Source organism: Bolinopsis microptera, chromosome 7, assembly GCF_026151205.1.
Source record: "Bolinopsis microptera isolate Bmic1 chromosome 7, MBARI_Bmic_1.0, whole genome shotgun sequence".
Taxonomy (NCBI): domain Eukaryota; kingdom Metazoa; phylum Ctenophora; class Tentaculata; order Lobata; family Bolinopsidae; genus Bolinopsis; species Bolinopsis microptera.
This window is the reverse complement of record NC_087078.1, coordinates 13,461,163-13,477,372: the sequence shown is the minus strand read 5'-3', so window position 1 is coordinate 13,477,372 and position 16,210 is coordinate 13,461,163. Positions and strand designations below refer to the sequence as shown.

The 16,210-nt window shown below is 40.3% G+C and overlaps 4 protein-coding genes across 4 annotated transcripts; 2 read left to right on the top strand and 2 right to left on the bottom strand.

The window, feature by feature from the left end:
* Window positions 1-632: 632 nt before the first annotated feature.
* Window positions 633-1,718, bottom strand: LOC134818724 (uncharacterized). Its single transcript, XM_063828368.1, has 2 exons — window positions 1,713-1,718; window positions 633-1,484 (listed from the first exon to the last, which is right to left on the bottom strand). The coding sequence occupies exons 1-2, from the start codon at window positions 1,716-1,718 to the stop codon at window positions 633-635; spliced, it is 858 nt and encodes a 285-aa protein (XP_063684438.1).
* A 711-nt stretch (window positions 1,719-2,429) lies between these two features.
* LOC134818723 (C-C chemokine receptor type 5-like) lies at window positions 2,430-3,917 on the top strand. The gene has a single exon (XM_063828367.1). The coding sequence runs from the start codon at window positions 2,430-2,432 to the stop codon at window positions 3,915-3,917; it is 1,488 nt and encodes a 495-aa protein (XP_063684437.1).
* A 3,809-nt stretch (window positions 3,918-7,726) lies between these two features.
* On the top strand, window positions 7,727-8,764 carry LOC134818722 (platelet-activating factor receptor-like). Its single transcript, XM_063828366.1, has one exon. The coding sequence runs from the start codon at window positions 7,727-7,729 to the stop codon at window positions 8,762-8,764; it is 1,038 nt and encodes a 345-aa protein (XP_063684436.1).
* Window positions 8,765-9,585: 821 nt separating this feature from the next.
* On the bottom strand, window positions 9,586-15,095 carry LOC134818580 (serine/arginine-rich splicing factor 3-like). The gene is made up of 4 exons (XM_063828208.1): window positions 14,890-15,095; window positions 14,495-14,632; window positions 13,523-13,663; window positions 9,586-9,790 (listed from the first exon to the last, which is right to left on the bottom strand). The coding sequence occupies exons 1-4, from the start codon at window positions 15,033-15,035 to the stop codon at window positions 9,694-9,696; spliced, it is 522 nt and encodes a 173-aa protein (XP_063684278.1). The 5' UTR covers window positions 15,036-15,095; the 3' UTR covers window positions 9,586-9,693.
* Window positions 15,096-16,210: the final 1,115 nt, after the last annotated feature.

The following is a 16,210-nucleotide window of genomic DNA, read 5'->3' as shown; positions in this document are numbered from 1 at the left end:
CAATCAACCTATATCATCTCAGAACAGCTCAATCTTATGCATAAGTTGTATCGAGCAACAGAGGAGATTTCTGATACCGTACTTAGTAGTACTGTAGTAGGCGCATCTAGATAATATAGTCCAGCTGTTTATACTCAATAGTCTGTTGATTTCTCATAAGTAACGTTTGAATCCAGTTCATTCGCCGATTATTCATTAAATGATCGAATTGACTTTTGATTGACATAAGTTTGCATATCGATTTACCAAAAATACGCGAAAACTAATTAAATTCGGCCCAATCATTATTCATTTAATTAGTTCTTCCTCGCTTAGTCATTTTATGAACATAAATATAATAGCCTGTGGTCCCCAGGTAACGTTTACCCTGCACCACGACTGTTACACCTCATCACTCGCGTGTTTGACCATTTTCCTATCCATTCAACAATTCTTTTTATGTATTTTTAAATCATTGATGAGGTTACACGCAGTTTCTCGGTCTCCGAGTTTACATAATTCAGTACATAACGCCCTATTTCCGCAACAAATAAGTTCATTGGCTGGAACATAAATCACCGATTTGCACAGCTCTACTCATGTACAATGGGTGACATTTTTTGACATGCTCATTTATGTCCAATTGTGTCCAATCATGTCCAATTGTGCAATGGTACAACTAGTTCATCATTTGAGATGGTCTTTTGTTCCACCGTTGTGTCTATGTTAAGGAGAGTATCATGTGATCCGCCCCAGTGTCCTCCGCCCTTATGTCCTACTCCTCCGCCCTTGTGTCCTACTCCACCGACCTTGTGTCCACCGACCTTGTGTCCTACTCCTCCGCCCTTGTGTCCTACTCCTCCACCCTTGTGTCCTACTCCTCCACCCTTGTGTCCTACTCCTCTGCCCTTGTGTCCTACTCCTCCGCCCTTGTGTCCTACTCCTCCGCCCTTGTGTCCTACTCCTCCACCCTTGTGTCCTACTCCTCCACCCTTGTGTCCTACTCCTCTGCCCTTGTGTCCTACTCCTCCACCCTTGTGTCCTACTCCTCTGCCCTTGTGTCCTACTCCTCCGCCCTTGTGTCCTACTCCTCTGCCCTTGTGTCCTACTCCTCCGCCCTTGTGTCCTACTCCTCCACCCTTGTGTCCTACTCCTCTGCCCTTGTGTCCTACTCCTCCACCCTTGTGTCCTACTCCTCCGCCCTTGTGTCCTACTCCTCCGCCCTTGTGTCCTACTCCTCCACCCTTGTGTCCTACTCCTCCACCCTTGTGTCCTACTCCTCTGCCCTTGTGTCCTACTCCTCCACCCTTGTGTCCTACTCCTCTGCCCTTGTGTCCTACTCCTCCGCCCTTGTGTCCTACTCCTCTGCCCTTGTGTCCTACTCCTCCGCCCTTGTGTCCTACTCCTCCGCCCTTGTGTCCTACTCCTCCGCCCTTGTGTCCTACTCCTCCGCCCTTGTGTCCTACTCCTCTGCCCTTGTGTCCACCGACCTTGTGTCCTTCGCCCTCTTGTCCGATACCCGTGTCCACTCACAGCCCAAGGAACCACACGGAACCACGTGTGGTTACAATTACATGAGATAAAATTGAACGCTGAAAGTTTATTTACAAGTATAACGCTCCAGTTCCACTATAAATCGCTCGCCAGCTGATTTTTTCAAATCTTGTGAGAAGGCCCTGGGGGTATGAAAGTATCATCACTAGATGTATTTTTAGACGCTGATTCCGAATCACCCCCATAATATTGAGTAAAAATGATTCACTGGGGAGTTATGGGTAACAAACTGTTTTGGTCACGTGACAGCCTGGTAAAACACCAATTCGATATTTTATGGCTTGGGTTAAGGGTTGTGGTTATAGTTATGGTTAGCTTCAGGTTGTGGTTAGGGTTGTGACTTGTGATTTAGATTAAACCGTTGCGATTGGTGCGGCTAAAAACAGTAAACCCTAAGTCACGTGATAATTTTTGAGAGGGATTGAAATAATATGAGCCTCACTTAGGTCTTGTAGTTGTACGAACGACTAAAGTTTAATTTACTGCGATCATAGCATTAGCAAGTTAAGCAACTTGGCATCAAGCCTAGTTAAGTAGTTAAGTTAACGTTTCAAAACATGGCCATGTATTACTGTACTTGAATGTTAATTTGTTGTTGCCTGTTGATAATACCTTTAAAAATGCTCTTGTGGTTTTTAAGAAGCGATTCATTGGTTTCATTCAGACTGTTCAGGAAATGAAATGTGAACTTAAATACTTCAAACTGCTTTTAACCCATGAAACTGATTTTTTAACCACCATGAGCAATCTGCAATGACCATATAGCCCATAAATTAAACCATACTCCTATTCTTGTTTATTTCAATAATTTCTATACGTTGCAATGAAGAAATATCCCACTCTAGCTTCCAAAACAGGAAGAAATACCGGCTGAGCAACCAAGATACCGCTGGAACATGGGTCCCAATCAAAATGGTACAGTTTCCATAATCTCAGACACATGGACAGCTGAAGAGATATTCGAAGCCACATACACCGTGGCTACCTTCATTCTAGGGTTCACAGGAAACCTGTTTGTACTAATAACGTCCCACCTCTACAACTCCATCGACATGGACGCAGTTACCATCGTGTTTGTCAGACAACTAGCGGTGGTGGACTTTCTCGTCATCATCAACACAGTCCTACCTACCGTCATCACCATGTTTACAGGGAGGTGGATCCTAGGAGACCTGCTCTGCGACATCACTGGACACTTCAACTTTATACCTGTCATGGTGAATATCTACCTCGTTCTCAACTTGTCCATTTTCAAGATCCTGATGTGCAAGATGCCGTTCAGGATGCGTGATCTCACCACAACTCATGCCTGGCTGTTGGTCCTACTGTCTTATCTCCTTGCTGGGATGGAGTTATTTGAAAGTATTTTCCTGGCCAAGAGCGGAATGTATGCTCCCCCAGTTAGCAGATGCATTAGTAAGATTTATGTTACCCACCCTACTCTGATGCTGTGGAACGCTGCCATACCTGTTGGAGTTCCCCTACTGGCAATCATTTTCTGTAACCTTTGGATCTACAAGGTGGCCAGAAAAGTAGTGAGAGCCAGGGGTCAAGGGTCCCATTCCCGAGCTCTGCTCACGATCTGTGCAGTTTCTGGTCTCTTTGTTATCTCGTGGACCCCCAAGTTGATCTACGTCACCGTGGTGACAATCACTAAGAAACAGATCCCTTGGGCAGTGAAGATATCACATTTCTTTCCTTTCATCAACTCAGTGGGAAACCCCTTCATCTACACATTTACCAACAAACGGTACAGTGAGTTTGTGTTCAACCTCTTCACAAAGTTCAAGATTACCGCAGCTGAGACGTCATCTGGAATCTTCACTAAGATGTCAGAGTTAAAGTCCAGCCGAGCAGTCAGCTCTCCAGGAGTCACCTCTAAATGCCACAGAGGAATAGGAGAGGCTAACTCAAGCGTAGTAAAAAGACCTCTAGACAAACTAGCTGGTCCCTCTACTGATGCAGCTTTCGGTGAGAGATCTTATGGAAATAAGGAAGAACTGCAGATTCTAAGTAAGAGGAAACTAAAGGAGAATGGCGATACCGAAACAGACGATGGGATAAGAACAGGGCAGCTAGATATTGAAGAGAAATCTTTAGGAAGCAGTGACGAACTGCTGGAAAACGAGGGACTACCACAGAACAGAACCAATCATCTCCAAAACGGAGAGGTGCCGGAGACCCGGATAATACTTCCAGACAAAGAAGCATTGCTGGAAAAAAGAGAGCTGCAAGAGCAAGGAATGTCGCAGGAAAACGGAGAACCATTGGAGGAACCTCTAGAAAGAGAGGAATTGATAGACAACAGTCTAAACCCGGAGCAAGAGGACCTATTGGGCGTGTACATTGTTGGTTCAATGACTGACTTGGACTCAATACAGTGATACTAATAGCATTAGCTGTGTGCTGATTAATAGCAGTATGCGATCAATAAAGAAACTTATTTTCGCTCATTTATCCTTAAGTAACTTATAATTTATCAAATTACTGTGATGATACCTTTTTAATAAAATTCAAGTATGAGAGTTGAGAACAAAACCAAGTAAGACTTTCATATCGTTGTTCGTCAAGAGTGAAGAATTACAATCATATAATATCAAAATATTCAGTAAATAATAAATATCCGGTATTGTAAGAAGACTTCTTCGAACTCAAGAAATCATGTGAAAGTTTCAAAGGTGAAAGGGACTACATCTAGCACAGTAAAGTAAAAATAAGTCTGCTTCGTGTATTTGCGATACAAATGAGAAAGTAACGTTTTTCGTAACCATTAAAACTTAGTCTACGGATATACAGAAAAGATGTTCAGCCCAGATAAATTGAGTTCAGCCTTGGAAGGGTAGCTTTGGTCTTTCAGTTTCTATCTGTTGTAATCGTCGTATCTGGGGCTGCCACCTCTTCTGCTGGGGCTGCCGCCGCGGTACATCTCTCTGTCAGGACTCCTTCGTGGACTACGACTGAGGAGAGTGTTAGAATCATTGACATGTAATTAGCAGGAAGTAGCAGAAATGTTCTATATGGGTTATAATTTTAATCGATGGGCTAATAGTCAGATAAATCACCATTAAAAACCTCCAGTTCCACATAACTATTTTTTATTCCTGTCATCTTTAACATTGAATTAGAATGTTTTGAACTTAAATATACCTGCTGAACTACTTTCGATGAGTCTTAATGCCTGAAAAATGATAACAGGGTATAATAGTAAAGGGGGTAAATAATAAAGGGGGTAAATAGTTGAGGGGGTAAATAGTATTGTGAATATAAGAGGCACGGCCATGCTTGCCAGCATTGTGATACGCATGTAGAATTTAGGTCGTCGGACCATTTCCAAATTGGATTATGGAGTTGCAGTATGTCAAATATTAAACGACAGCTGTGTCCCTGACCAGTGACCTAAATACTCCTGATCTATATATTTATCTTTCTATATATTCATTGATCAGGAGTATTTAGGTCACTGGTCACTTGGTCAGGCCAGGGACACAGCTGTCGTTTAATATTTGACATACTGCAACTCACTAGTTACGATACCACGTACTGCAAAGACTTGCAATCAATATTTGAACCCGAGTTTAAAGAATATCAGCTGTGAATGGACCATTTGATTTAGAAATGCACGACTGCCACTCAAGAGTGAACTCAATGTCTATTGTCGTGGTTACTTTTGATTCCACTAAAATAGTCTAGTGAGTAGTGCTCTCATAAAGAGTGCTGCAACTTCCAGTATACTTTTCGCGAGAGCAGAAGAAGATTATTGATATATATTTCCAGCAAAATATATCACGTATGAATCACTAATCTGGTATTCAGCCACAAACAAAATGTACTTTTCACACCAAATTCATGTCATAACCAACGCGCATTTTAAAGATTTTCGATTTCATTTAAAAACTTCCACTTTGACAAAACATAAATCACCACCAATTAAGTCAAATTTCAATTTTAAAGTGCCAAAAGACACTATAAGTATAAAAGAATTTTGTCAACACAAAAGGGGTAGGGTCGTAAAAACTCGATCTTCACCTTCAAAATCGATTTTTATTTATTTAAAACTTCATACTTTTCCCGTCAAAATAAACCTTATATCGAAATATATCCCCCCCCCCCCCCTAACTCCCCCCCCCCCCCCCCTTCTCAAGCTCCCCCCCCCCCCCCCCCCTACTACACGCGTGTTAAAATTTGAATTCATCCATGGAGTCATGACAACCACATCAATTTGCAAAGTTATAAAGCTGTGACCTTATACTAAAAACCGGAAGTATTTATCTCTTTTACTTTCAAAGTTAGGCCCGTGCCAGTAAGGTTTCGTGGGTTAAGTTGGTTCACGATCACTCCGCTCAATAACACGAGCATTCTAGTCATGTTCGTCTCACACGTGCTGTACACCCTCACAAATATCACACCGATATGTTTTCAGATTTTAAAATTCAGTTTATTAATTATTCACAGTTATACTTTAACGCCTCACTTTATATTAATCTTGACCTCACTCATAACCTAAATATCAAGCATCTCGTGTCAGAAATCAAATCTTTGAACTTTTTTAATCAAAATATAAATTATCTATACAATTCCATCATTTAAACGTAATTGGTCAATCACACCATGTTTACCTACACTGGGTTCCCGGTGATCAAAACATCAAAGGGAACGAAGAAGCTGACCATCTCGCCCGTTCAAACATTTGCACAACAACATGACATACTCATCAGTTATCACCCATCATCTTACCTTCCCTATTACATGTCAAACGAAGACAAGAACTACTAAAAAATATAGCCATTAAGAACAAAACATTAACTTTACAATCGAAATCCACAATCGAACTCCAAAAATAAACTTAGATCATTCTTTCTTCTCACCGCCAATAAAAGCACTAACAAAACTATTCAAGACCATGCTTATCTAATCCTAATACTATCTAATACTAACACAACTTTTGACTCCTATGATATCCGTTCATTCCCATCTACATTTATTCAATTCTAAAATCGACTGAAACATCCCACCATTATGCTCACATTACTTTATAGAACCCGAGACAACTTTCCATTTGCTTTGTCCTTGCCTCTACTTGATCGCTATGTTAAGACAATCCATTTGTGGACACACCTTAACTGATATCTATGACCTCTATAAAGCACCTGTTTTCAAAGTGATAAAATTTGTAAAGAACAACATTTTGATAATGTTTTATTTGCACAGTTCGGTTTTCATTTTTGACACATTTCCTTTGCAGTTTTCTTAAAGTTAATACATATATATTATATAATTCTTATATATCTTGTGCTTCAGTAATCTTACTAATACAATTACAATATAACCACTATAAATCGCTCGCCCTGATTTTTTCAAATCTTTTGAAAAGGCCCTGAGGGAATGAAACTATCATCACTAGATGTATTTTTAGACGCTGATTCCGATTCACCCCCATCACCCATAACATTAAGTAAAAATGATTCACTGGGGAGTTATGGGTAACAAACTGTTTTGGTCACGTGAAAGCCTGGTAAAACACCAATTCGATATTTTATGGCTTAGGTTAAGCGTTAAGGTTAGGGTTTTGGTTTGTGGTTACTATAGTTATGGTTAGCTTCGGATTGTGGCTAGGGTTGTGGTTAGGGTTGTGGTTGGGGTTTAGATTATACCCTCGCGATTGGTGCGGCTATAAAACAGTAAACCCTAAGTCACGTGATAATTTTTGAGAGGGATTGAAATAATATGAGCCTCACTTAGGTCTTGTAGTTGTACGAACGACTAAAGTTTAATTTACTGCGATCATAGCATTAGCAAGTTAAGCAACTTGGCATCAGGCCTAGTTAAGTTAACGTTTCAAAACATGGCCATGGCTATGTATTTCTGTACTTGAATGTTAATTTGTTGTTGATAATACCTTTAAAAATGATCTTGTGGTTTTTAAGAAGCGATTCGTTGGTTTCATTTAGACAGTGCAGGAAATGAAATGTGCACTTAAATACTTCAAACTGTTTTTAACCCATGATGATGAAACTGATTTTTTAACCACCATGAGCAATCTGCAATGACCATATAACCCATAAGTTAAACCATACTCCTATTCTTGTTTATATCAATAATTTCTGTAGGTTGGCCGTTGCAATGACGAATTATCCCACTCTAGATTCCAAAACAGGAAGAAATACCGGTTGAGCAACCAAGATACCGCTGGAACATGGGACCTGATCAAAACGGGACAGTTTCCATAATCTCAGACACATGGACAGCTGAAGAGGTATTCGAAGCCACATACACCGTGGCTACCTTCATTCTAGGGTTCACAGGAAACCTGTTTGTACTAATAACGTCCCACCTCTACAACTCCATCGACATGGACGCAGTTACCATCGTGTTTGTCAGACAACTAGCGGTGGCGGACTTTCTCGCCATCATCAACACAGTCTTGCCTACCGTCATCACCATGTTTACAGGGAGGTGGATCTTAGGAGACCTGCTCTGCGACATCACTGGACACTTCAACTTTATACCTGTCCTGGTTAATATCTACCTCGTTCTCAACTTGTCCATTTTCAAGATCCTGATGTGCAAGATGCCGTTCAGGATGCGTGATCTCACCACAACTCATGCCTGGCTGTTGGTCCTACTGTCTTACCTCCTGGCTGGGGTGGAGTTATTTGAAAGTATTTTCCTAGCCAAGAGCGGAATGTATGCTCCCCCAGTTAGCAGATGCATTAGTAAGATTTATGTTACCCACCCTACTCTGATGTTATGGAACGCTGCCATACCTGTTGGAGTTCCCCTACTGGTAATCATTTTCTGTAACCTTTGGATCTACCAGGTGGCCAGAAAAGTAGTGAGAGCCAGGGGTCAAGGGTCCCATTCCCGAGCTCTGCTCACGATCTGTGCAGTTTCTGGTCTCTTTGTTATCTCGTGGACCCCCAAGTTGATCTACGTCACCGTGGTGACAATCACTAAGAAACAGATCCCTTGGGCAGTGAAGATATCACATTTCTTTCCTTTCATCAACTCAGTGGGAAACCCCTTCATCTACAAATTTACCAACAAACGGTACAGTGAGTTTGTGTTCAACCTCTTCACAAAGTTCAAGATTACCGCAGCTGAGACGTCATCTGGAATCTTCACTAAGATGTCAGAGTTAAAGTCCAGTCGAGCAGTCAGCTCTCCAGAAGTCACCTCTAAATACCACAGAAGAATAGGAGAGGCTAACTCAAGCGTAGTAAAAAACCTCTAGACAAACTAGCCGGTCCCTCTACTGATGCAAATTTCGGTGAGAGATCTTATGGAAATAAGGAAGAACTGCAGATTCTAAGTAAGAGGAAACTTAAGGAGAATAGCGATACCGAAACAGACGATGGGATCAGAACAGGGTAGCTAGATATTGAAGAGAAATGTTTAGGAAGCAGTGACGAACTGCTGGAAAACGAGGGACTACCACAGAACAGAACCAATCATCTCCAAAACGGGGAGGTGCCGGAGACCCGGATAATACTTCCAGACAAAGAAGCATTGCTGGAAAAAAGAGAGCTGCAGGAACAAGGAATGTCGCAGGAAAACGGAGAACCATTGGAGGAACCTCTAGAAAGAGAGGAATTGATATTAGACAACAGTCTAAACCCGGAGCAAGAGGAACTATTGGGCGTGTACATTGTTGGTTCAATGACTGACTTGGACTCAATACAGTGATACTAATAGCATTAGCTGTGTGCTGATTAATAGCAGTGTGCGATCAATAAAAAAAACTTATTTTCGCTCATTTATTCTTAAGTCACTTATAATTTATCAAATTAGTGTGATGATACCTTTTTTAATAAAATTCAAGTATGAGATTTGAGAACAAAACCAAGTAAGACTTTCATATCGTTGTTCGTCAAGAGTGAAGAATTACAATCATATAATATCAAAATATTCAGTAAATAATAAATATCCGGTGTTGCAAGAAGACTTCTTCGAACTCAAGAAATCATGTGAAAGTTTCAAGGGTGAAAGGGACTACATTTAGCACAGTAAAGTAAAAATAAGTCTGCTTCGTGTATTCGCGATACAAATAAGAAAGTAACGTTTTTCGTAACCATTAAAACTTAGTCCACGGATATACAGAAAAGATGTTCAGCCCGAATAAATTGAGTTCAGCCTTGGAAGGGTATGGTAGCTTTGGACTTTTTATCTGTTGTAATCGTCGTATCTGGGGCTGCCACCTCTTCTGCTGGGGCTGCCGCCGCGGTACATCTCTCTGTCAGGACTCCTTCGTGGACTACGACTGAGGAGAGTGTTAGAATCATTGACATGTAATTAGCAGGAAGTAGCAGAAATGTTCTATATGTGTTAATTTTAATCGATGGGCTGATAGTCATAAAATTATATTTTTCAAGGTTTCCGAATTCCAAAAGAACACAAAAAATGTAACCGCTAAATTAAAATGTTGATCGCGCAGTAGGGGGGGTACCAATGGCATAAAATGGAGACAAATGGCATAAAAATCGTCAAATGGCATAGAAATTTCATGGCATAAATGGAAATTTATGCTTGGCCAATTCTCCATTTATGCCAATTTATGCCATGAATTTAGGTCTTCATATTTGACCTTTAGGATGACTTTAGATTCGCAAATATTATTAGTACTTGAATAAGAGACATGTTTCATGCTTTATAACGCTTGGAATGATCGTTAAAGTCAAAGATTCATATGACAAATAAAGAAAATAGAAATGTATTATATCAAATATATACCAAACATTTCACTATTCAAGAAAAGCAAATTGTGAGATGTTCAAAATGTACAGAATACAAACATTGACAACACAACGATTTTGAATGTCATCAAGGAACAATGCATCTGATGTATTTGTCTTCGACGAGTAGCCAAACATTAGGAGATCCATTGATTAGGCTATGTTCCTGGCAGTAGTACTTCATGGGGCATGACTTATAAGAAATAAATCTAACCACTCCTGTTGCAAAGTCCTGCTGAGATTTGAAGACTTTAAGAGTTTCTGTACTGCCAGCTTTCAAAACTGTTGAACATCCGCATTCAGGTTGATTGTATATGCGAACATCAGAAGACACTCCAAACGCGTCCCCCTTGAATCTTGAAAGACGAGATTTTGTTGATAAAGTGCTTCTTCCTCCATTGAGCGTGAGTGTCTCAAAAGACCGGAAGGATAGTGTTCCATATTTATCTGTTGATATCGTTTCTCCATCATCACAATCATCAACTCCAGGTTCTACCTCATAAGCTAAGTCGTCCTCATCCTCGAGGCATCCAGCTTCATCATCTACAGCTTCCCAAAAAAGTTCTTGGCCATGGACGATTGGCTTCCCACTCCGTTCTTCAGGATCTGCGACTGCGGCGAACACAGGGTAATTGTTTCTTTTCCCTTCTCGAATGCAGTCCCTCGATGCCCTGTCCAGCGTTTTTGCCAACTTGCCTAGGCTTATCATACCACCAGTCCATTTCACTCGTTCTGCTTTCTGGCTTGTAGATTTAACCTTTTTGAGGTGAACTGTAGGATGCAAAACTGTACTTCCACGTGCATGTGCAATTGCAGATGTGTCTTCATGTAATGATAAAGCACTGTACACATTCTTTCTCTCCATTCCATGGGCCATAGTTATCGCATCCATATTTCTTGAGCGACCAGATGAAAAAGAAACCCGAATAAATGCAAACAGCTGCTCATTCTGATCACTTCCAAGGTAATAAGTGACGATTTCAGCATTAGGGAATTGCTTCTTCAGCAGAGTTAAATACAAAACAAGACCGTCACAAGTACATATAAGATCAAGGTACGTCTGATTCGTTATGCTGACAGCTGAGTAAGTATTCTCTTTCCAAGTAACGAAAAATGTTTTTTCTCAAACAGTTCCATTTTTATTATACTTTATAGTTTAGAGTCTAATTTGGCATGATATCAGATCATGTGATATTACATGGCCCCATGGAGAGCATTGCCAGAGCAATTGGCCAGAGAACTCCATAGAAGTAAGGGGCCTACTCTAGCCAACAGCTCTAATACATTTCCATCCTCAACTTCATTTTCTTCATCTAACTGCTGCTGCTGCTCAGCAACTACTTATAGCTGGCACAGTGTGACAATTGTGACAATTGTCTGTGTAGTGTATCTGTTAGCCTCAATTTTGCCTCAAGGAGGGAAGGTAGCCTCAATCCAACCTCACATAAGTTTCGATAAAGTCTCAATAACCTTCGGGCTACAGTTACAAGTTTTATAGTGGGTCTATAACATGTTTCCGTACATTAAAGTTACAACTTAAAATGCGGTCGAATCATTTATTAGCCTCATTTTGGCTTCCTACAAGTACAAGAAGACTCTGCGATTTCTGAAATGTTGAGCTTGAAGAGGATGAATAAATTTTTATTGTTGACACATTAGATAGTCACAATACCGAACATGCTCGAAAATATACACAAAAGTATACTTGTTAGCCTCATTTCACCCTCTCACAAGGTGGTTAGCCTCATTTTCACCTCGAAAATTTGAAGCTATAATCCGACGGAATTTCATGTGCAACATAGATATCAAGTAACTTGTGAGTTGTTAACCTGTTTCCGTACATTAAAGTTAAAATGCGGTCGAATTTTTTATTAGCCTCATTTTGGCCTCCTACAAGTAGACTCGGCGATTTCTGAAATGTTGAGTTTGAAGAGGATGAATCAATCTTTATTGTTGACGTATTAGATAGTCACAATACCGAACCAACTCGAAAATATACACAAAAGTATACTTGTTAGCCTCATTTCACCCTCTCAAAGGGTGGTTAGCCTCATTTTCACCTCGAATATTTGAAGCTTAAATACCGATTAAATATAATCCCAAGGAATTTCATGTGCAACATGGATATCAAGTAACGTGTGAGCTGTTAACCTGTTTCCGTACATTAAAGTTAAAATGCGGTCGAATTATTTATTAGCCTCATTTTGGCCTCCTACAAGTAGACTCGGCGATTTCTGAAATGTTGAGTTTGAAGAGGATGAATCAATCTTTATTGTTGACATATTAGATAGTCACAATACCGAACCAACTCGAAAATATACACAAAAGTATACTTGTTAGCCTCATTTCACCCTCTCAAAAGGTGGTTAGCCTCATTTTCACCTCGAATATTTAAAGCTTAGATCTCGATCAAGTATAATCACTATGGATTTTACTGGGCCGCGCTCAGCCTGTCATTCCGCCGAATCTCTATGTTTATGAACATAATCTCTATGTTTGTGAACATAATAGCCTGAGGTCCCCAGGTAATATGGATTATACTTGCAACTTGAATATCATGGACGTAACATGAGAAAGTTCTTTTTTGAAAGTGGTGAGGCTAATTTGTTAGCCTCAATTGTCCCTCGCAGTTAAATCACTCCTACTGAGTCTAGTGAGTGAGCTAGGAGGTCGCCGAACATCTCATTTTAAAGCCGTATCGATTTTCTATACGCATACCAAAAATCAAATGCGTAACTAAAACATAAATGAAATTACAGAAGTTTTCAATTTTTTGTCAAAAAACGAACTTTTAGGGGTGTTTCTAATGACCAGGGTCAGTACAACAAATAGAGATAAAGGTGACAGTACTAGTGGGGTGCAGACTATTCGTTATTAAATTCTCAGTTCAAAGTTTTAAAATTTCATATTTCGAATGGCATAAAATGGAGACAAATGGCATAAAAATCGTCAAATGGCATAGAAATTTCATGGCATAAATGGAAATTTTGCTTGGCCAATTCTCCATTATGCCATTTATGCCATTGGTACCCCCCCGCGCAGTATATATATGTATGCGCGTACGTACGTACGTACGTACTAGCTGAGCTGCGCTCGCATCTCCTGAAAATGGTTACAAACTATGCGTTTGTACTGAAGACGCTATTTCGCGCGTTCCGTGCACGGGATGTGTTAGTTCCTTTTACTCGGCGAACAAAAACGTGCAGAAATAATCATAACGTGTGTTATACTGTTTCTTAATTTAAGATAAATGTTCCCACCTTGCTGCTCGCCGGGGGGAGGCAGATCGTCTAGGAGATCGTCTCGGAGAGGATCGTTTGGGGGAAGGAGATCGTCTTCTTGGAGATGGGGATCGTCGTCTTGGAGGAGGACTGCGCCTCTTTCGGGGTGGGCTTCTAGACCTAAATATCATGATGGTAGAAAATATGCAAGTAATAAATATTCGGTTTAAATGAACATGCATAGCACTTGATTGAGGAGCCTTGGAAATAAAATCAAGACCAAAACAGAAAGTACATTTTTTACGTTTTTTACAAGAGAATCAAAACAGCCCCTTGTTAGGAAAAGTCATTGAACATTTCATTGCCAGACTTGTCCGTGTCTCTTACCAGAGCTGACTTAGGATGACCCACAAATTGTTGGAGGATGCTACAAATTGTTGCCGGGACGATTATTATAGGCGGTTGTTCGCACAACACGTGACATGACGTCACACACCACGTGACATGACGTCAGACAACAGCCGCCGTTTGTATCCAATTATTGATGTGTAGGTTGCGGAGAAATGATGCGATGTTACGATGCGATGTTAGATCTTACGAGACGAGGATACAAGTGCGGTGTGAGATACGATGCGAAGTGGTGGCAGCGAAGGGATGCGATGCTACGATCGTTCGAGATCGGGCGAGCACCCTAATATGATAGGAGGTTATGTCTCGAATAGTTTTTAAATATTACTTAACAACTTACTCCAGGGCTAGATGTATTCGGTTAAATTTTTTATGTCTGTTTGGACAACACCGGACTCAAAGTCTTGAACTGTAAGACGTAAGAATCTTAAGAATTTAACACCCCGCCAACGACCACACTACAATGGGTCACACAAATTCCACCTTATGAATCCTACAAAGAGTCCGCCGAGTCCAAACAGACGCAAAACATACGAGAAAATTCCAGCACAAGAGAAAACTCGAGTATTTATAACGTCAAGAAAATATCAAACTCTGAAGTACCTGGATTTTCGTTTGCCATTGAAACCACCTCTGTCTCGAGGAGGGGGTTTTCTGCCGTTAGACTTGGCCCACTCTACTCTGATTCTGTTGCCACAAACACTCCTGTCGTCCATTTCTCTGATGGCATCTTCTGCGTCTCTGATGGGAAAGTATTTATAATGTTAATAATGTTCAATTTTTATACGGTCTGCACTACAAAATAAACATTACCAATAATTTAATAATGTTTTCTTAAAGAAAACAATGAGCGTTCAATCAACTACATTCACATGCAACCTTTGCATGTCAATGTAGTGCAGCTTGATTAGTTGGTTGTACTCTGTTGATTTTCAACTATTGTATATTGATTGAAAATTTAAATATTTTGCCTAAAAATAGCAAGGAATATCGTCTACCTGTCATCCTCGAACTCGACGAAAGCGAATCCAGGAGGGTGTCGGGCAACCCAGACTTCTCTCAGAGCTCCGAACTTAGCAAACTCCGTCTCCAGCTCGTGCTTGTCGGTGTGCTTATCAACATTACCAATATAAAGTTTGGCCATCTTACTACACTAGAGTGGACGATAAAACGTTAGGAATGGAAAGTATGGGATGTTCGGATATCATAAGTTTGAATAGAATCTTAGCAGCATCTTTTGTTTAATGACAAGCAATTTATTTATTATAGAATTATTTTTTGACTTGATCAGCCATTAAGTATTCAGCGACATCAGCTTTTAAATTAAAATGGTAAGATGTAAGAGTAACTCGACAAATTATCATCAAACGCGGAAATTTGAATATATTATATAACATATAAAATTTAATTTCTGGTTTAAAATGGGCGACAGAGGAATAAAGAGCTCGCATGGCTTCTTAGAATTACACTGAAAGTTCATGGATTAGATAAGGTTTATGACCATACATATGAGGTATTTGAATAGGTGAATTAAGTAATTATTACACATAAGCGAGGATTTCACTTCAAATCTGGGTAACAGAAACAGATGTATAATACTATACCTGGAGCGGCGGTTTCTTGGAGGAGGAGATGGTGAACGTCTATAACTTCCACCACGTCTAGCAGCAGGAGACCTGTGAGAACACACTTTTAGTGGTTAGTTCTAACACTTACTTTAAATGTACCTCCCCTTCATGCAAAGCTTTGGTCTAAGAAAGCGGCATTTTTTGTTGAAAATGATAAAAGCAGTTTTGAACTGCAGATTCTAAGTAAGAGGAAACTAAAGGAGAATGGCGATACCGAAACAGACGATGGGATAAGAACAGGGCAGCTAGATATTGAAGAGAAATGTTTAGGAAGCAGTGAAGAACTGCTGGAAAACGATGGACTACCACAGAACAGAACCAATCATCTCCAAAACGGGGAGGTGCCGGAGACCCGGATAATACTTCCAGACAAAGAAGCATTGCTGGAAAAAAGAGAGCTGCAGGAACAAGGAATGTCGCAGGAAAACGGAGAACCATTGGAGGAACCTCTAGAAAGAGAGGAATTGATAGACAACAGTCTAAACCCGGAGCAGAGGAACTATTGGGCGTGTACATTGTTGGTTCAATGACTGACTTGGACTCAATACAGTGATACTAATAGCATTAGCTGTGTGCTGATTAATAGCAGTATGCGATCAATAAAGAAACTTATTTTCGCTCATTTATTATTAAGTAACTTATATAATAATTTATCAAATTACTGTGATGATACCTTTTTTAATAAAATTCA

Excerpts from the sequence above, each read along its gene's own strand:
- LOC134818723 (XM_063828367.1), top strand. The coding sequence starts at position 2,430 with ATGGGTCCCAATCAAAATGGTACAGTTTCCATAATCTCAGACACATGG.
- LOC134818722 (XM_063828366.1), top strand. The coding sequence starts at position 7,727 with ATGGGACCTGATCAAAACGGGACAGTTTCCATAATCTCAGACACATGG.
- LOC134818580 (XM_063828208.1), bottom strand. The coding sequence starts at position 15,035 with ATGGCCAAACTTTATATTGGTAATGTTGATAAGCACACCGACAAGCAC. Across the intron at positions 14,633-14,889 it reads GTCGAGTTCGAGGATGACAG|AGACGCAGAAGATGCCATCA; the intron begins GTAGACGATATT and ends CTTTCCCATCAG. Across the intron at positions 9,791-13,522 it reads TCCCCCCGGCGAGCAGCAAG|TCGTAGTCCACGAAGGAGTC; the intron begins GTGGGAACATTT and ends CACTCTCCTCAG.